Raw genomic sequence first — 21,473 nt, 5'->3', positions numbered from 1 at the left:
TTACAGCCTGTTTATAGAACGTGCTCTCTTTTATTGCATTCACCACATCATCGAATTAACGCCAAAGAACAACGTCTTCTTGAATAAGAAAATACCAGTCATACATGTGTGTATTCTTCTTTTGAGTGTTTATGCACTTTACCATTGAATGTTACCGTTTCCGTGATGACGAGAAAACCCACTTGTAGAGAAAATTATATATTTAAAAACGGCTGGTATGGGTAGAGAAGGCACTAACAGAGGAGCGAACAACGTTTCGACTTTCTTTGGTCAACGTCAGGTTCCCAAAGAAAGAAAGGGTTAGTGACCGGTGGCTAACCACATGTTTGAAGGCGGTTGTGATCATGTACCGGTCAGTAACTCTTTCTTTGTGAACCTGACGATAACCAAAGAAGGTCTAAACGTTGTTCGCTCCTCTATCAGTGCTTTCTCTACTCATACCAGCCGTTTTTAAATATATAATGTTACCGTTTATCAACTAGTTGAAAACAAATAAAATTCCATACAAATAGTTCATTTCAAAAATTTGGTTCGAGTAAATAGACCTACCTGAAAGTAAAACATAAAGAATCACTCTATTTATCAGTTTTCAAGCTGTTTATTGGGAAAAGATACAAACTGATTTACTGTGAATCATGTGGTGTAATATGTGTAAAGCATTATCGAAATGTAAACTTGAAACTTTATATGTGATAGCTGTTTTAAACAACGATCAGTTTTTTTTCTTCTTTAATAAACACGAAAAATGTTGACAAAAATCTTATTGACAGAAATAGCAACCTGGTGACTCAAAACACTTACTTTCTCTCTGAAGATCCAGTAAAACAAAAAATAACAATTCCAGTACAAGCTGAGATGAAGGTTACTTGCTGTAACCGAAGAATTAAACATTTCGCATATTTACGTTTTTTGGAGCTGTGTGTTTAATTCTTCTAAATATTTATTTAAATAATGTTTTTTTTTAAATAGAGCACAAAACCTACATGATGAAACATTAAGCAAAATGTACGTAAACTTATATCTTAAAATAATTTTAGAATATTTTGAAGATGGTTCACGCTATTTCAGTTGGTGACAAATTTACATTTTAATAGGGAAAGCTCTTAAAGAAAATAACATTCCAGACAAACCAGAAAGTTCAAGTGTCCATGCGCAGCAATAATAAAGGTCAAGGTGTTATCTGCTTGTTTTATAAGTTAAATTCATATACATTTCGTGCTTATATAATGCATAAGTTCACATATCACGACTCGTAGTTACTACTGTAAAACGCCACATATGAGCAACTTTTACTGCTGTATGAAACATCGTATGTTATCAATAATAACTATCATATAAAACACCATATGTCAGGATTTATAGCTACAACATAAAATGTCGTTGTAGTATATAAGAAACAAAAGATAGTGTCTATAAATAGTTTATAAAACAATCTTATACAAGTAACTTAAAACATTGTGTCTTAGCACCCAGAAATACTACAGAAAAAGTATATGTCACCACATATAGCTACTATATGAAATATCATATGTCAACACTCTTGATAACCTTAACATTTCCTATCAGCACCCACAGTTACTATATCAGCATCGTTTCTCAACGCCGTTGCCATTAACTGAAATATACTTTGCTAAAAAAAAAAAGTCTCAATCGTAGCTTTGGGTAGCACCATTGAAAAATATTTATTTTCATTAAACATATATAGAAGGCTGAGTGCATTGTATTAAATTGATTTTAATACGCTTATCAGCAAGAAACGTGACACATATAGCTGTCACATGGAACAGAATATATTAGAACTACAAAAATTAATTGCTTTTGGGAATTGAATATGTAACAGGTCTTACCAGCGCTAAGTATCTACACACTGAAATTGTAAATATGTGTTTAAATCATGGATTTAGAACTCTAAGACGGAGATATTACATCAAATGAAATATTACATCAGTAACATGACAATTGCTAGTTACCAAATTACTGGCCCGGCATGGCCAGATGGGTTAAGGTGTTCGACTCGTAATCTGAGGGTCGCAGGTTCGAATCCCCGTCGCACCAAACATGGTTGCCCTTTCAGCCGGGCGGGGGCGTTATAATGTGACGGTTAATCCCACTATTCTTTGGTAAAAGAGTAGTCCAGGAGTTGGCGGTGGATGGTGATGACTAGCTGCCTTCCTTCTAACACTATCTTACACTGCTAAATTAGGGACGGTTAGCGCAGATAGCCCTCGAGTAGCTTTGCGCGAAATTCAAAAACAAAGAAAACCAAACTCCTATAAACACTGGAAAGCAAGATTTAAAACAATATTTTCACAAGGTTGACAATAGTGCCATCTTTTGAAAACGTAGAGTTGAAACGATAAAAGAAAAATAAATATAATATCATTATTTACGAGTTTTTTTTGGGAGGGTGAGAGGAGCTCATATATCATTGAGTTCATATTTGACATGACCTTTGCTTAGGTCTCCATTATAGCCACTTCTACACAATTAAAATTCACGTTGACTCCTGGATGACCTTTTTTTGGTAATCAATGTTTTGACCAATCACTTTTTACTATTTCCAAATCCCGCAATAACCAGTGTAGCAAGCATTTGTTTTCTAGCCATCACACTTCATACTATTTTGATGCATGTATTTTAGTTACGTTTTCATTCTCTCCTGGATTTTTTACTTCCATTGGAGCCCCCTTCCCCTTGGAACAGTGATATGTCTGCGGAATTACAACACTAGAAACTGGATTAAATACCCTTAGAGGGCAGGGTACAGATAGCCAATTGTGTGACTTTGTGTTTAACTACAAACACGAAAAACATAAGTCTTTGCAGTTAAACAGTTTAATAGCAAAGTGCATTCTAAATATCTCAAAAATTATAGTGAAAAATAAAAACTTATTGTAGTTTTACTATTAATAATAATAAATTGTGCAAAATTTTATTTGTTTGATATCAAGCACAAAGCTACACAACGGGCTATCGGTGCTCAGCCCATCACGGGTATCAAAACCTGGATTCTAGCGGTGTGAGTCCGCAGACGTACCGCTGTGCCACTGGAGTTCATTGTGCAAAATAATACTATTCAAAAACCAGCTTAAACGTGACACATCTCTTAATTTGAATTTTAAATCTTTATCCCTGAAATTTGATTAGATTCGTGACTTGTAACATTTTTGAAGAAACAATTTTGTTGCATTGAATATTTGCCCTCTTTGTTACATTATTGTCAATGTTATGTGTAAACAGTGATGCAAAAAAGTTACTGAGAACAAAAAACTTAATTTTAAACCAAAACAATAGTTTGAGAAGTAACCTCCGTGAATTATTGTTTAGGTTACATTGTTTTAAACTGATAAAATGAAAACAAATACGGTCACACTAGTAAATCTATTGACATGAAGTATAAAGAACAAATCAATTACAAAGTTATTATTTTCGAAAGCAACAACAAACGTATGAACATAGTAGTGGTAAAAATAAAGCTGTATCACAACATAGTTAAACAAAAATACAGAGTGTACCAAATAGGACCAACGATCCTAGCTAGTACAGCGGTAAGTATACGGATTTATAACGCTAACCTTACGGTTTCAATCCCCCTCGGTGGACTCAGCAGATAGCCCAATATGGCTTTAATATAGGAAAACACCCACGTACGACCAACAGTAATTAAATGTGAATTTTATTCCAAAATGTAACATAATACGTGATTCGATAAGAACTGAAAGTGTATATAAATGCTATAGAAATTAAAAAAATATTTTATTTGAAATTATTTAGAATAGTTAGCATTGTATCTTAAAAATAAACAATAGAATAATTAAAATAAATTAGATAATGTTACAGTTTAGAAATTTAAAATACTAACTACATCAAAGACCAATATGTCATAAATTTCTAAAATTATTCAATAAGATTATTTAAAATAAACCAATTTTATGTTGAAAGCTTTTCGAATATATTTCTTTGACATGGGATTTTCTAATAATACACAATATTTATTTTCAAATTTATTCTAAATTTGAAAGAATAACTTTACCATGGAAAGACTTTTTTAACTGAAACATTTATACAGACAATAATCACATACATACATTATAAATAAATGTTTGTATAATATTCTGACAGTTTTCTTTTCTCGCACACTTACTTTCTTGTATGTTATGCGCATCTAGAGCTTTCCTAAGTCCAATTGGTCCGTACGTTTTTTTCAAGTTTTTAAGTCCTTCTGGAGTACCATAATAAGTTCGATAGAACTGCTGGTAAGAACTTGATGGTTCGGGCCCATTTCTTTCAATAAACTCTCCATAGGCACTATCTTTTTGGCTTTCAAGCTGTTCCTTTAGGTAAAAAATCCAATTAAAATGTCGAAAGGTTAATGCAATGAAACATTGAAAACTAAATAACTGAAGTTGATAAACAACAAGAAATAATAACTGTATTTAAAGCTTAGTTCTGATTGTACATATATATTGTGATCATGTCTCTCCAGTTTCTCATCTGAGTGTCAAATCTTGCTGAACACGAGGAAGAGAACCAAAAGACATCACAAGAAATCTGATTAACGATTGTAAAACCACGATTTCATATATTGAGTATATTTCCTATGATTTTAAGTGGTGCATTTGATATATAATTTTAAATGCTACTCGGTATGTATGATAACAGCTGAAATATTACACCATCCTGAAGTAAATCCATCTTGTTTTTTGTATGCAAAAACAAAACTTAAACATATAAGAAAACACGTCTTTTCAGCAACGAAAAGCTCAGTATCAATTGGTAGGGGTTGCTATTGTTTTCTTAATAAAAACATATACAAATGACACGGTCCACCGCAGGCTGTCGAGCCCCAAAATTTAGCATTTGTAAAGGAATTGCTGCAAAGTAGATAATCGTACGTGATTCAGTAGTAAGAGTGTTCACATCTTTAAGTTGCAAAGGAATCGCTACCAAGCAGATAAATACAGTGAGTTTACTTTTGATCTGATGTATTGCCAGCCGTTAAAAAAACAACAACTGGTAACGTTGTAAGTTATGTTATGAACTACTGTTGAAACAATAGACACGTATCTATTTAGAAAACACCACATTCTACTTTAAGGTTTTTGTAGTCTATTCCTGCAGTGTTATCCATTTAACTAAATCTCTAAGTCAGGCTGTTAAAATAATGCGTGGGCAACAAAATACATGTTCCATTAGAATGATACGTGACTCATGTTAACTCTTTGTTAACCTGAAGATGACCTAAGAAGATCGAAACGTTGTCCTCTGCTTTATTAGTTAAAGTGTTAGTACCCATACCAGCTGTCCTGATATACATTTTCACTTCAAGTTGGTTTCTTGTCATCAAGAAGGATCCGTGACTCACCTGGTCTTACGAAAAAGTTCAATCAAGCAGTAGTGGAATATCTAGTGCTCTTACAATGGTACAATTTAGAAAGTCATAAACGTTTCAAAGTTGTGGGCTTTAAAATGGGATACGTTGAATTTTTAAAGTAATTTATAATTTATAATACAAATTACTTGATTAGATTATAAGTAGCTATATAATTTATAAACTTAATGAATGAGGCTGTTCGTTTTCTTTCTGGAAAAGGAAATCAAAGCGAACCACGGAAGAATGTAGCCAACATAAATTAGAAATTAAATTAATGATAAGAAAAACACACGAATGTAATAAAAGCAAAACGTGGATGAGCAAGTTTTGAAATGTGAGAGTTAGAAAATGGCAGTGTGTGTACGGTCGAAATATATGTAGATAAATATTGAGTACGTTATATCAAAAAGATTTGAAAACTTCACCATGACGTTACATCCGATCGTACTCTATCTGACAACTGGAGATTTACGCAAAAGTCTTGGAGATTTGTTGCCGTTGCAGCAGGCTTCATTGAAAATTTGTCATGTTCAGAATTCACTCTTTTCTCCCTGCAGCTTTCTCTATCTAAAAGCAACAGTTTCACAACCCCCGTTTCAACAGTCTATCTCACATAAACCCACAGGCACTGTGTCCTTCCAGTGATTTAATCAATATGTCTTCATATAGAATAGCAGGAATACATGTTTCATCCTCCAGCTGCTTGAGGCATGCGAAGATTAAACGAATGTATCGTGGAAGCAGCTTGTATGTACACCACTTCTGTCCTTCTTGATTATGTTATATACTATTACCAGATCACGTGGAAGACTTTTGCCCAGTGTTCTCACCTGTTACAACAGCATTTTGCTTACCACTTGCGTACACGTTGTTGCAAGTCTCATTCTGGATGATCCTGTTGTGCCATGTTTACTTATTTTACAGGCCAGACATGGCTACATGGTTAGGGCGCTGGACTCATAACCTGAAAGTCGCGGGTTCGAATCACCGTCATACCAAAATATGTTCGTCCTTTCAGCCGTGGGGACGTTATAATTTTACGGTCAAGCCCACTATTCTTTGGTGAAAGAATAGTCTAAGAGCTGCCTGCATTCTGGTCTTACACTGTTAAATTAGCAATGGCTAGCGCAGATATCCCTCATGTAGCTTTGCGCGAAATTAAAAATAAAACAAAGAAAACGTATTTCCAAAAGCTCTTAAATAAAAGGGATGCCAATCTCTTGGAAATTCTAAATCACTGACATGAACACATCCTTGTGGCCTAAATGTATGAATATTTTTATTAGAAATTTTTGTTACAATTTTTGATAGCATCGCACTACCTGCGAAACGTTGAACAATGTTCACGTGCTTTTCTCACGACGACTTTATATCGGTGGTGGTTCTCAAGTTTTAATATAAGGTAGTCAATGCTGTATTTATTTGAGAAGCTTCTATATAGTATCATGCCTAACTTAAAATACGGTAAATAAACAGAAAGCCATTTAAAAATCAGGCTTATCAGTTAAGATGTATAAGCTTTGAAGAGAATATAATGATCACATCACATTCATAATCTCCAAGCGCTATGTAGGAAATGTTTTAATAATGCATTAGTGTCATTGTCGAGATGTAAATACAGGTTTTAATATACTTAATCAAAATTATTATTTTACTTCAATTTATTATCATGTGTTAGTAAAAAGAATCACATTTCTCAACTATTGTTATCAGCAATGTTTATAAGTAATACAATGTTGAGAAGAAGGTCATTCTTGTTGATGTTATTAAATTAATTATAATATAATACCGGTTTCAAAAGCCCTTTCATGATTCACAGAGACTCCAGTCAGGTTGTATCGATCAAGAATCGTCATTAACTCCAATTACATTTGTATCTACTAAAAAGGGGTTTTGTACCAGAGTAATATGCCCATATTACCTGAGCACTTGTAAAGTTTAGTCCAACTAGCTTGTGAGGGGGTATGAATAGTTTCAAACATGACATTCTTGCCAAGCCTAACATTCCAACAAATGTGACACTTCCCAAAACTTTGACCACTAGTTGCTCAACTGTAAGTCTGAAGTCTTATAACATTAAAAACTGGGTTTCGATACCAGTGGTAAGCACAGATAGCGCATTTTGTAGCTTTGTGTGTTCAGAGTAAACCAGAGAAAAACAAAACCTAAACTTTAGTCTACGTTTAAATAAAAACAGAAATGATACTCAAAGTCGTAGCTAATTAAAATTGAAATAATAAGCTTTAAAATCATAACAATTGTTACAAAACACACATATATAGCTGGCTCAAACGTTAAAAACAGAATAAATTAGACATTCAAATGTAAAAAAAATAGATGTAACAATATTTTTTACAGATAAATCAAAAACTATTTTCCTCTGACTGTTCTTAGAAGAAAGAGTTATTAAATGTCAACGTTTCTAATGTGGTGCTAGAGTAAATCCTACTTAACGTGCGTGTTAATCAAGTGAAAAGAAACTTGTGGATTTTTATTATAACAAATGCATTATTTAACCAGCGCCTATATATGTGGGTGTTTATTAAAGTACCTGATTTGACTAATTAATGGCTACACAAACAACCGAAAACATAAAACAATCACAAGGGCAAACTGTAATACTGCAAGAAAAGTAATAACAATGTAATTATTTTAAACAGAGGGAAGCATTTGGCCGCACAGTAATTCAGGGAATGGGTTATCTCATATTTACTCACAGCATTAGTATGTCAAAATGTGGGTTCGTTGAAAAGCTAGCTTGACCTGTGCTTGATTCCTCAAGTTCAGAAACATATTTAACAACATGTTAATCTCTGCCCTTAAGAAAGAACAAACTTGCATATGCAGTCTGTAAATATTAATGTATTAAGCTATAAATGTACATGTAGGAGTTTAAAGAGAGATAGAAATCGAAAGCTGTTTTTCAAGTTGTTCATGTAGAACGTGTGAAATAATTAAAAGTCCCACATCGTGTAGTACAAACTTGTACTTTTTGTGATATCACCTACCATTTACTACTGGAATCTTATAAAATATCAAATAATAATAAAAAATGCAGAAGCGAATGGAAGATAAAGGTTTTTGAACATGCAAGGTTTTGATACCCATGGTGGGCAGAACACAGATATCTCGTTTTGTACCTTTGTGCTTAAAAACAAAACAAACAAAAAGAAAACCTAAACCTTAGTTTATGTTTCAATAAGAAACAGAAAAGTGAAACTAGTAACTAATTAGAACTGAAATAATAAGGTTTAACATTATGTTAGTTGTTACAATATATATATATATATACATACACATACATGTCTTGTAAATCACTGTAATAGTGATACAGTTTGAACTCTTAAGGTCACATTTGCCGTGTAACAACAACAGCTGCTTGCAATAAAATAAATAAGTAAATGCCTTAATGTTTGTAATTTACACGCCTTTTTATTTAATCAACGCCAAAGGTAAATGCCTTCTCTGGTTAATAGTTCAAACTAAAAACAGCTATGGCTGAATTCTATAGGAACGTCTGACTTGACCGTTTAACTCCTGTACCGTTCAAGTCGAAAATACCAACAATCTTGTTGGATTACTTCACAAGACCAAGTAATATTTTCAAAGCGGTTTAATAACTGGACCACTTTGAACGTTTTACAAATAAACAAATATATCTCAAAAAATAAATTCTACAAATCTAACTACTGGATTTTAATAAAACTGTAAATTTTTTCTCGCCGCAAAACATATTATTTGATATACAACAGATGTGAGTAGTATTGAATACTAAAATGAAAAGGAAAAATGCAACAAAATTAAGTTATTTTCATTCTTTACAGCTTCTGTTGGATTATCCGCTCAGCTATTTTATAATTTTAAATTTGTGATCGTACAAATAAGATAATGCAACATGAATAAGCTGATGGGCCCCTGGCGGCAATAAAAAGAAAGGAAGTTGGAGTGGTTACTTTGCAGCGCAGGATTTTTTTAAGTATCTGACAAAATGTTCTTGTCGGAAATTTTTTTGTGTTGATTTCACTTACCTTTCGGTTTTTAGAATTTTTCCCCCACATTATGCATTCTCAGTCTTTTTCGCGATTACGTCATATAAGACGTATAATTTTCAGCTTTATCATGACATGACTCATGTTTTTGTCTCCAGATAGCTCATATAAATACGAGCATCATATTTCTTGTTTAAACAACTCGACTTATTTTTCCAATTGAACTTCATATGCACAAGCGTACGTTCATACTCACAATTGCGTAAATAAGAAGTAGCAACACATAACATCACTTGTTTGTAAACTGCTATATCCTTAAATAATAACTACGGGTTTTCTTAAAATGTAAAATTCTTAGAACTACTGAAGTCGGTGCATGACAAGCTAAACTGAAAAATTATCAAGCTATGTTGTTACAATATTCTTTATTATTCTCCCTACAGTTCCAACGAAAATAAATTTCTAAATATTATATAAGGAGATTAAAATTCTCTACTATTTCTTTTATGTTATTTTCTTTCAGTGGATATATTCGAGCACGAATTTATCACTACATACTAACTTATTTATCACTATATACTAGCTTATTTATCACTGTGTAGTAGTTTATTGATCCCTATATAATAGCTTTTGTTCAAATATTGCGAGAAAATAAGAGACAACTAGAACTGCTCTGCGAATTGTCATCCAATTAACTCAAACAACAGCACTAATAAAACATTCTACAACTTAAAACGAGTTTAGAACAGTAACACGTCATTCCGACAAGTTAATTCAGCACATTTCTACGCACGTACTTTAAAAGAAAGCATATTTCAACTCCGTTCAATGGATATCTATCAACCCTACCGAGACGGGTTACAGGTCATGTCATTGCATTTGTTGACTCGCATTCAAAACTTTATTGAACTACTATTTTATGAATTCATGTCAAAAAGTTTGCTATCAAATTGTATATTATAATCCATATTTTAATATTATACATTAGTTAATTTCTTAACTTAAAAGTAAGTATTAAATACACACACATAAATATCAAATTTTGTGTGTCACGTAATATATTGCATACAACATTAGTTCAAATTAGATATGTTTGTGATGTCCTAATTCAAGGTCTATCGTTTATAATATATTAAAAACTCACTTTACAAATAATTTTCAAGCTAGAATATAAAATAAGAACCTCATGTCTTTTCTATTTGCTGAAATATCGCTACATTTACTAACTCAAACGCAGTAGCCCCGCTTGCCTTTTCCCCACTTTGGAAACACTTGCTTAGATACACTACTTCCGTTTATGACGCGTGAATAACCAGTTGGAAGCTCGGGATGTCCCTCTGGTAGATTTCTCAGCCTTTTTTTTTTTTTTGAAATATACATCTGGCAAACTCTTTATTTTTATGCTAGATTCGAAAAGTAGAGTAAGACTTAAGTGAACTCGAAATTTCATTTTTTAGACCCAAATAACACTTACTTAAACTTGATAAATTACAGTGGAATTCTATGGTACTGGTAGAGTAATTTATAATTTTTAATTATTTCGAAATGTGTACCTAAAACCTTAAATTAATTTGTTTCACGGCCTTCACGTGTTAAATTTGATAAGTTGTTTTTTGTTTTTTGAATTAAGCACAAAGCTACGCAATGGGCTATCTGTGCTCTGCCCACCACGGGTATCGAAACTCGGTTTTAACGTTGTAAGTCCGCAGACACACCGCTGAGCCACTGGGGGGGCGAAATTTGATAAGACTTAGCAACATATGGCAAACAGCAAACAAGTACAAAGTACGTAATTAGAAAATATAATTGTTATACTTCTTTCATTTACTGTTATATGTTTTAAGAAAAATAAGTTTAAGAACTTATTTATAAATAGTAATAAAGTATATACAAATATAATGTATTATAACTAAAAAGTGGCCTTATTTTACCAAAACTAGTCCACTGAGAGAGGACATGCAACAACAGGTTACTTTGTAAAGGCCAGTTTTATATTTTTGGATACGGTAAAATGAGTATACGTGCGCCACGTCATTACAGAAGCTGCAATGACAGTATATATGCAATAAGTATATGCACATGTATAACATTATTAGATTTAAGCTATTTATACTAAACGTTTACGTTTTGATGTTATAATCTGTACTCGTTCTAGAACAAAAAGAGAATAATTTGTATGTACTTCCTAATTTTTATGAAATATATTCTTAATGCATAAAAGTATTTTTATTCTTAAAATCAAAATTACTTTGCATGTTGGATAGTCAACACGTAAAGAGAAAAAGACATGAGAAAAACATTAATTGAAAATAAACTTAAAATTTAAGAAATAAAATCTGATATTTATCGCATGAAAGCCTTTTAATATATTTACTGGTAGCCTTCAACATTTTGAAAAAATATATTTACTACGTAATTTAAAAGTTACAGCATGAAAACTATAACACAAAATAGTTACGAGGTCAGTCTGTGGAACCAAGCTCCTGCTGAAACAGTCAGTCAAAATTAATTTGTTTTGAGGAATTTTCGCCACAAACAAAAAAATGTTCATTACATAATGTAATATTACCTTTTCCATGGTTTGCATATACACTGAACAGCAGAATATGTTAATAAAACTTTTGAATCCTTCGTATATCTATTTCCACAGTGAGCTCTGTCTTATAACATTAACTTGGTTAAATGATTGCATTCTTATATTGTTCTTTGATGTAGGAAGAAGTTTGCAAACTGTGGGTGTTTGGTTAGATATAAAAATTGTATAATTAGAGAGTGAAAGTTTAAGAAGCTGCTAAATGAATATAATATAATAATATAATTTACAGCTGCTATATAAGTCAAACATATAAAATTGTTTGTGCTACAGCATTCTACTTGTGAGAATTACTTGACATTTTTCAATTAAATAGCTAACTAACAGAGATAAGCTATTCTGATAACCCACTAAACCTTAGGCAGATCGTACAAATTGCGACGGAAGTAATCTCATGAAAACGTACTCACGCCTCACTTCTATAGCGTGGTTTGAAATGATTCTCTTATTTGTTTGCTAATTTTTCCACACTCACAGGCTGGGAATTAACTGCACGTGTAGAATTTAGTGGTCTGCTCAGCCGAGTGATTTCAAGTAAGGTACATGAGTGTGCAGGTATTATTATTAATATAAACAATACCTAAAACATTAATTAAATAATACAACCACATACACATCATAACCTACTGTAAATAGTTTCTGTTTGTTGAACTTTACGTAAAACTACTTGAATCTGCGCTATCCGTCCCTATGATTTTCAAATGACAGACTAGAGGGAAGGCTGTTAATCAGGCTCTCTCACGGCCAACTCGTGGGCTTCTTCACTCATACAATGCACCAACAAGCCAAAAAAGTGAAACTGCATATTGTTCACTTCCTAATATTAATACAAATTATTTATTTCTGCAAAATTTACCTTAACAAAATACGTATACTTGTGAATAGAGTATTTTTTTAAAACTATCTAAGCATTTCATTCCCTTTTTTAAATTTCCGAAGTGAATACTTGCATGCCTTTAAAAATACTTACTTGCCGGCGCGTGTCACTGTTAGAACTTAAGAGAGAAAAACAAAAACGGCCAACAACTTTTTGAAAGGTTAAAAGTTTCATCCCCTTCCTTGTAGCTTTAAAAAGATGACATTTTGATCTGTATATCGTTTGGAAATGAAGCTACTAAGTGCTGTAAAGGTCATAGTCGCGCCTACAATAGCGATTGAGACAGATTCAAAATCATAGCTACATAAGTAGATCAAGGCAAACTCAACGTCATACCTGCGTAAGCAGACCGAAACAAACTCCAAATTACTACCTATAAACAGGTCGAGATGAACTCAACGTCATACCTACGTAAGCAGATCGAGACAGTTTGGTTTGGTTTGAATTTCACGCAAAGTTACACTAGCTGCGCTAGCCGTTCCTAATTTTGCAGTGTAAGACTAGAGGGAAGGCAGCTATTCATCACCACCCACCGCCAACTCTTGGACTACTCTTTTACCAACGAATAGTGGAATTGACCGTTACGTTATAACGTCCCCACGGCTTAAAGGGTGAACATATTTTGGTATGATGGGGATTCGAACACGCAACCCTCAGATTACGAATCGAGTGCCTTAACCACCTAGCCATGCCAGATCGAGACAAACTCTGCAGGTTTCAAAAGGTTGAAATGCAGGTTGGCTCTGTTGTTAGAGCTCTGGATTTTGGAGCTGGCCAGCCGATTTCAGGTCCGTGAGATATCACAAAATACCACTACCCCCCACACACCGCATTTTATGGTAAGTTATAAGAGTGACATTCATCGCTTAGCGTGGATGGTGCGTAGTAGGGTGCTGCTGGCTGACTTACGTCTGTTTAGTAATTCAACATCAGGAACAGCGATATTTAGCCTTAGTAACACTTTTATAAATACAAATTATTAATGCTTAAACAAGTTGTAATAACAATAATCTTTCAAAATGAATAATGCCCTTTCTCTTATACCGTGCTTTAAAGAACATATTAGTTTCAGTATACGTTAATTCTTTTGAGATTTTCATGAATTACTCATAATTTAATAGATTATGTAATTCTGCTTTTGTGAATTAAATCACATACAAGTTAGAAACTGGAAACACAGTATCTTGTTCAGCAATGGTAAATCTACTTCAACTAGGCACTGGGACACGAAAGCTTATGTCCTGATTCTATTTCATAGCACTTCTTAAAGACGCCAAGTAGAATAGAAATGCATGATCTCGGCAGATGTGGCTATGAGTCCGATCACCAAATCTTTTAAGTATCTATAGACGCCTCTGACGAACACAATTTTACGTTCAACAAATATTTTCCTTTGTCCAATTCTGGATCTGTGTTCCTATCAGATAAGATGTAGATTGACATTTGTGATTTATATAAAGCCAATACACACGCATAATTTGATGAACTCAGTAGAAAATTGAGAGTTAGCTACATACACTCTAATACTTCCTTAGTTTATCTCATTATTTATTCGACCCGGCATGGCCAGGTGGTTAAGGCGCTCGACTTGTAATCTGAGGGTCACGGGTTCAAATCCCTGTCACATCAAACATGCTCGCCATAGTGGGGGCGTTATAATGTGACAGTCAACCCTACTATTCTATGGTAAAAGAGTAGTCGAAGAGTTGGCGGTGGGTGTTGATGACTAGCTGCCTTCCTTCTAGTCTTACACGTTTAAATTAGGGACGGGTAGCCCTCATGCAGCTGTGCGCGAAATTCAAAAACATGCAATATTTATTTAATACACTTTCTTCAAAATTTCTTAATTCCACTCAATATATAATTAACTGGGTGGCACTAGTTTTATATACTGGCAAATGTACGTTTCCATTTGAAGTGGAAGTAATTTATGAGATTTTTTTTTTTACCATTATTGTAATCTGTTTCCAAGAAGATCGGTTTATTCGTTAGGTAAAAACATTAATTAAAGTGTTATAGTTATTGTGCGAGTAATAGAAAACTTCTGATTCTTTACAGCTAAAGTCAAACATTTTTTAAAAGAATTCAGAAGACATACATTGTTCAAAAGAAAGTTCCAGCTTTATCCACTTGACCCTAAAACCCCAATAAGCCTTTAGTGAATGATTAAAAAATAATCACGAATGCTTTATGATAAAATATGAAAATGCACAGATATGTCAATAATCAACTCAAAACTTTGATGTTTGAACGTTTATTCCTTAAATAATATAAACAGTTGGGATGTTAGTGCTATAATGTAAATGTTTTTACGATGTATTACCTTGTGATCAAAGTAAATTACACATTTAACAATTTTTTTACTTTTTCTTGTTCCTGGGCAGAAAGAGTTGTTTCCCAACTGCTTATACCTAAAGTAAATAGAAAAGACCTAATTCTTTCTCTTAAAACTTTGCTTTTATGACCTGGATAATGAACTTTTCAAATTTACCTACTTTCCAGAACATTCCAAGTAGATTCAGTGCTGAGTAGTTTATAGAGAATTTTCTAAAACTTACAAGAATTTTCAAGAACTTTCTAGAATGTTGTAGAACTTACGATAATTTTTAAGAAACTTTTAGAATTTTCTAGAACTTTCCATAGTAATATACACTGCTGGCCAAAATCTTAAGGCTAATAAACATAAAGAAAAAATATGCATTTTACGTTGTTAGACTCAACCACTTATGTGAGTAGAGTTTCGAAAGATGAAACTAAGAAAAGGGAAAATAAAAATAAAAAACTTTTTTTAGCATATAATAGGAAAATTTGAACACTATGAAATTAGCCTAAATACTAGCTGGTCAAAAGTTTAAGACCATAATGAAACGAAACGTTAATCGGTAAACACGTAACGAAATTTAGTTATTTGTGTTCAAGCATTAGCGTTGTCAATATGAACATGCCAAAATAATTGGATTATTTTGTGTTACATTGGGTAAAAACACGGTAAAGACTAAAAAGTTGACAGAGTTTGAACGTGGCAGAATTGTCGAGCTGAAAAAACGAGGTCTCTCTCAACGTGCCATCGCTGGTGAGATTGGGCGTAGTAAAACTGCTGTTGCAGATTTCTTAAAAGATCCTGAGGGATGCGGAACGAGAAGTTCAGGTGCTCGGCCCAAGAAAATTTCGCCGGCGTTGAGCAGGAGGATTCGACGGGTTTTCCGGCAAGACACCAGCCGATCGTCGAACCAGATTAAGGGACTTACGGACGCAGAATGCACCTTAAGAACAATAAGACGCCCTCTACGAGAGAAAGGCTTTAAAAACCGTAAACGTCTTCAAAGGCCATGCCTCCTTCCACACCACGAAACAACTCGGTTAAACTTTGCTGAGAAGCATCAAGCATAGGACGTAGAAAAGTGGATAAAAGTTTTGTTCTCTGATGATAAAAAAATTAACCTGGATGGTCAAGATGGCTTCCAACATTACTGGAACGATAAGTATATCCCACCAGAGACATTTTATACACGACACAGTGGAGAAGGTTCTATTATGATCTGGGGTGCTTTCTCCTTCCATGGAACAATGGAGCTTCAGGTTGTACAGGGGCGTCAAACAGCAGCTGGCCACATTGGCATGTTGGAGAGAGCATCCTTATTGACTGAAGGCCCTCGCTTGTGTGGAAATGACTGGATCTTTCAGCAAAACAACGCTTCAATCTACAATACACGCAGGACAAAGGACTTTTTCATGGCGAATAACGTGATTCTTTTGGACCATCCAGCATGTTCGCCCCAACTGAATCCAATTGAAAATGTTTGGATAGTGGATGGCAAGAAAAGTCTATAGAAATGGACGTAAATTCCAAACAGTGCATGATCTTCGTGAAGCCATCTTCTCCATTTGGAACAAAATTCTAGCCAGCCTTCTGCAAATGCTTATATCGACCATGCCAAAGAGAATGTTTGAAGTTATTTGCAATGATGGCCGTGCAACTCACTACTGAGACCTCTTGTTGGGCATTTTCTATCCTGTTTAGGACTTTTTTTTGTACAGACTTAAACTTTTGACCAGCTAGTATTTAGGCTAATTTCATAGTGTTCACATTTTCCTTACTAAATGCTAAAAGTGTTTTTTTAATTTTATTTTCCCTTTTCTTATTTTCATCATTCGAAGCTCTATTAAAATAAGTGGTTAAGTCTAACAACGCAAAATGCATATTATTTGTTTATGTTCATTGGCCTTAAGATTTTGGCCAGCAGTGTATATATAAAGAGGCTCACCACTCACCACTTCAGTTTAGTTCTAGCTGCCTAAGTGAACACATTGACCTATCTGATTTTATCAGAGATGGCATCAAGAATCTGCAAACATTTTCCAGACGAATTCTGCTATGTATGCGGCCAGTTTATCAAGTTTGTTTGTTTGTTTGTTTTGGAATTTCGCACAAAGCTACTCGAGGGCTATCTGTGCTAGCCGTCCCTAATTTAGCAGTGTAAGACTAGAGGGAAGGCAGCTAGTCATCACCACCCACCGCCAACTCTTGGGCTACTCTTTTACCAACGAATAGTGGGATTGATCGTCACATTATAACGCCCCCACGGCTGAAAGGGCGAGCATGTTTGGCGCGAGCGGGATGCGAACCCGCGACTCTCAGATTACGAGTCGCACGCCTTAACACGCTTGGCCATGTCGGGCCCCCAATTTATCAAGACAAGAGCATACAAGTACTCTGTGACAGCGTTTGATAAAATGTGTGAAGCCTACAAGGCGTATTTCGGTATGCCTGTTGGGGATCAAGACAAACCCTGCGCACTTCATTTTGCCTCCGAGCACTGTAATTAAACTCTAGAAGGTAAGACGGACAGTTTTTGCTTCCTTGAATTGCAAGATTTTATATTATACAAATTTGAAACTTTTTAAAATTCGGTGCACCTCAAAGAGGAGTACAACAGCGTCAAGACCTTGCTAGAAGCCTTGAAGTGTGATGAGTATGGCTGGGAAGTTATTGGAGACTTCAAAATAGTGGCATTCCTGATGGGTCCCCAAGGAGGCTTTACCAAGTTTCCCTGTTACCTTTGGCTTTGGGACAGCATGGACACTGTACCACACAATACAACAGGAAGCAATGGCCACAACGGACCAAGTTCGTTTATGGGGAGGCACAATGTCAAGTGTGAGCCACTAGTGGACCTCCAGAAGGTGTTATTCCCATCACTGCACATAAAATTGGGTCTTATGAAACAATTTGTCACAGCTCTTGACAAGGAGTCTCAAGCCTTCAAGTACCTTAGAGACTTCTTCCCTAAGCTGTCTGAGGTAAAGGTCAAAGCTGGTGTCTTCGTTAGACCACAAATAAAGAAGATCCTGGAGTGCACAGAATTCTCCAAGAAGCTCAGTAGGAAGGAAAAATGCTTGGGGCAACTTTGTCGCAGTCGTTCGGGGCTTCTTGGGCAATCACAAGGCCAAAAATTATATAGAACTGGTTGAGGCTCTAGTGAAGAACTACAGCAAAATGGGCTGCAGGATGTCCCTGAAAGTCCATATCCTTGACGCTCATCTTGATAAATTCAAGGAGAACATGGTAGCATACCCAGAGGAGCAAGACAAGCGCTTACACCAAGATATATTGGACTTTGAACGCCGCTACTAAAGAGCGTATAACGAAAACATGATGGGAGACTATATTTGGCGGCTGATACATGAATGTGATTTACATTACAGTTGCAAATCTCGAAAAACTACTCACTTCTAAACATTTTTGTATAACTTTAGTATAAATACATATAAATATTGATTCATATGTAGTTTTATTCTGACCTTATGTAAATGAAAATATGCCAATTTTTACATAGAAAATAGGTTAATTTCTAAATTTCATTATCCAGGTGACAAAAGCAAAGTTTGAAGGGAATAATGGCCATTTTCTGTACTTTTACAACATAAGCAATTAAGAAATAACACATACTATCCAGGAAGAAAATTTGTGTTACGTAGTGTTATCTATGTAGATCAGAAGCAAATATCAGCCTAGTGCTAAGCATAGCTAACTAAATATATTGCTTTTACGTTCTTAATTATAAAGAGTAAAATTAATTGTTTTATCAGTTAAGTACCCTCATTATTTGTAATATCTTAGGTCGTAATTCTCACAAGTTTTGACCAGCTTAAGCGTGAGAAAAGAACATGCTAGCCATCATATCCAACAATTAGTGCAAAACCCAAAAGTAAATATATGAAGAAGATGCCAAATCTGACATTGGAGTTTAGTCACTTTATACTTGTTGCTCAAGACAAAAAAAAAAATCGCCCGAGAAAAATTAAGATCGAAGTAAAAAATCGCATACTGATAATTATTTGTAATGTTAATAACTGTCAATCCTATTTTTCATGCATATTACTTGAAGACACATTATAGACTCATAAATTCTTTGTTACGCATCTAAAGCTAAATTATTTTAAAGAATGGGTTAGCATACAGTTTTAAGCTATGTTTCTTGAAATGAGTGCTCGCACAAAGTCATCATGTTTCGAATATGTGCTAACTTTTGGTTGTTTCTTCACAGGGAAGCATCAAAATAATATAACCTACGATGTGGATTACTGTTTGTTTGTTTTTTATTTCAGTTCACACTGGTACTAACAAAGCCTGCGTAATCTGATATGAAATAGATTTTGGTTAACAAGGTCGCTTAAAAGTCATCTGTCAGGTTTTAGTTCCATTCTATTATCTTCTTAGCACGGGCATTTACAAATTATCCTTACTCTGGTCTGGCTCAACATCTTCTTCATACAGACTATCAGACATTTTTCTATTAGCCTGTCCACTCCCATACAGACTCTCAGGCGTTTTTCTTCTGACCACTCCACTTCAATACAGAACTTTGACATATTATTTATTATTATTATTTCACATAACCTTTTATTTGACTGATCCTAATTACTACTATCCTGATATTATTATATTTGACGTGATCTGGTTAGTTGTAGTATGTGTAAAACCATAGTAAAATTGTGTATGCATGATGATATATATATATAAAAATATATACATAATCATAGACTGACAGTCTATAAACATGAATCAGAATTTTATGAGATTTTAGTTTAATATCTACGGATTTTATAATTTGATGGAAAGGAATACAAACATCATTGTTTCTGTTTATAGAGAACAAAAGGAAAGCTGAATCGTTTTAGATTGATTTATAACACAAAAATTTCAAACAAATATATACATATCTTACCTTCTCTAAGGTTGAATAACCCGAGTAAGACGACTGGTTTGGCAGATTCTGCAAGCGTTGTGTGCGTGTACTTACAGATGAAACCTGCACGTGATCTGAGCAGAAACATAGCCACGCGCTCAAGGCGAGACATAAAGTAAATGTAGGCATGGTTATCAGTGTCGCACAAAAGTGTTAATAATACCAACTACTTGGTATTACCTGTTTGTTTTGACGTACTTTCTAATGAAAACCTCAAAGAATACTTCTTCGTTATCTTCCTTATAATACAAATATCCTATACAAACAATTCAAAGTTATGTTAAAATTCCATACTTCACAATATTCTAAAAGTTACTGAGAACTGTATAAACTAGTTTTCTTAAAAATCGTATCTTAAACAGTGTTGTCCTTTCAATTGTTGCTTTCCTATCCGTCTAATGTCCAAGCTCAACATGCGTTACACCACTTTCTTCAATTACAGTATGTCGGATAAGCCTTTCTCTTTGTTATTTCTTCACTGTAGCCCACGTTTGCTATATCACTTAAGAAAGTCTATTACTACACGCTACAACACACACTGCGTACTCTTCTAATTTTTCTTTTTTTCATTTCCCACGAACGTGCTACACTTGGCAAAATATCAGTAGAAAATCTAGACGCATGTACCGAATTCCTTCATCAAACTGAACCATGGTACCACTTGCACCGAGTAAGAAGGCCGCCTATTGACGCGCGACATTCACTCATGCCTTTCCTACCTAACGACAAGCACGTAACTGCTGTTGCATGCGCGTGTCTAGCACTAGTTAAGCAAGGTAAAAGCTCAGTAGTCTTGGCTAAGTCCCGAATCAGAGCAGAGGACCTGGTTATCACTTAAGAAATATTTATAAGTATACTGGTTTGGTTATTGTAATTCTATAGCAGTGTGAAAGTACCGCGGAATATATTACAATTTTTCATCACGTATACACATACAGTATTAACATATTTATCTGTGTTACAACAAAGATCGTAATTTTTTGTTGGTAATTCGTGCGTCTTATTTTCTGCATTGGCGAACAGAAAACAAATAATATATCGTTAACCGAATTCCCATTTTTCATTTTTTTATAGTAACTCAGAGAAACAAAGGAAAGAAAAAACACAACAAATCTAAACCTGTTAAACGAGGGTCGTTTTTAACGTTGGCAAAGTCTGAAAGCTTAGTTAAGTTGTGATATACATACAAACAAAAGTGATTGTATTTAAATTCTAATGTTCATATATATTTGATAATTTTAAACATTTGTTTGTTAGTTAGTAAGCACAAAGCTGCACATAGGGCTATCTATACTCTGCCCAACCGGGTATTGAAACAACAAAACTATTGTATCCGTACACAGTTTTTCTAACGTATTCATATGATACAGTAAGTTACTTTTTTTTTTTT

The 21,473-nt window shown here is 34.2% G+C and overlaps 1 protein-coding gene across 3 annotated transcripts in view; it reads right to left on the bottom strand.

The window, feature by feature from the left end:
• Positions 1 to 20,828, bottom strand: part of LOC143255529 (uncharacterized) — a 42,174-nt gene extending 21,346 nt beyond the window's left edge. Inside the window, exons 1-2 of one of the 3 annotated variants that reach the window (XM_076511349.1) lie at positions 20,063 to 20,828; positions 4,145 to 4,334 (exon numbers count right to left, since the gene is read on the bottom strand). In XM_076511349.1, coding sequence (XP_076367464.1) covers positions 4,145 to 4,334; positions 20,063 to 20,212 — 340 coding nt within the window. In that variant the 5' untranslated portion in view covers positions 20,213 to 20,828. Of the gene's footprint in view, positions 1 to 4,144; positions 4,335 to 12,926; positions 13,101 to 20,062 lie in introns of those variants that run through there. The other 2 variants (XM_076511356.1, XM_076511364.1) reach the window with 2 other exon arrangements.
• Between the last annotated feature and the right edge of the window lie 645 nt (positions 20,829 to 21,473).

The sequence above is a fragment of the Tachypleus tridentatus genome, chromosome 1 (assembly GCF_004210375.1).
Source record: "Tachypleus tridentatus isolate NWPU-2018 chromosome 1, ASM421037v1, whole genome shotgun sequence".
Lineage (NCBI taxonomy): Eukaryota > Metazoa > Arthropoda > Merostomata > Xiphosura > Limulidae > Tachypleus > Tachypleus tridentatus.
Note: the sequence above shows the minus strand (reverse complement) of the source record. Positions and strands in the feature narration are given on the sequence as shown.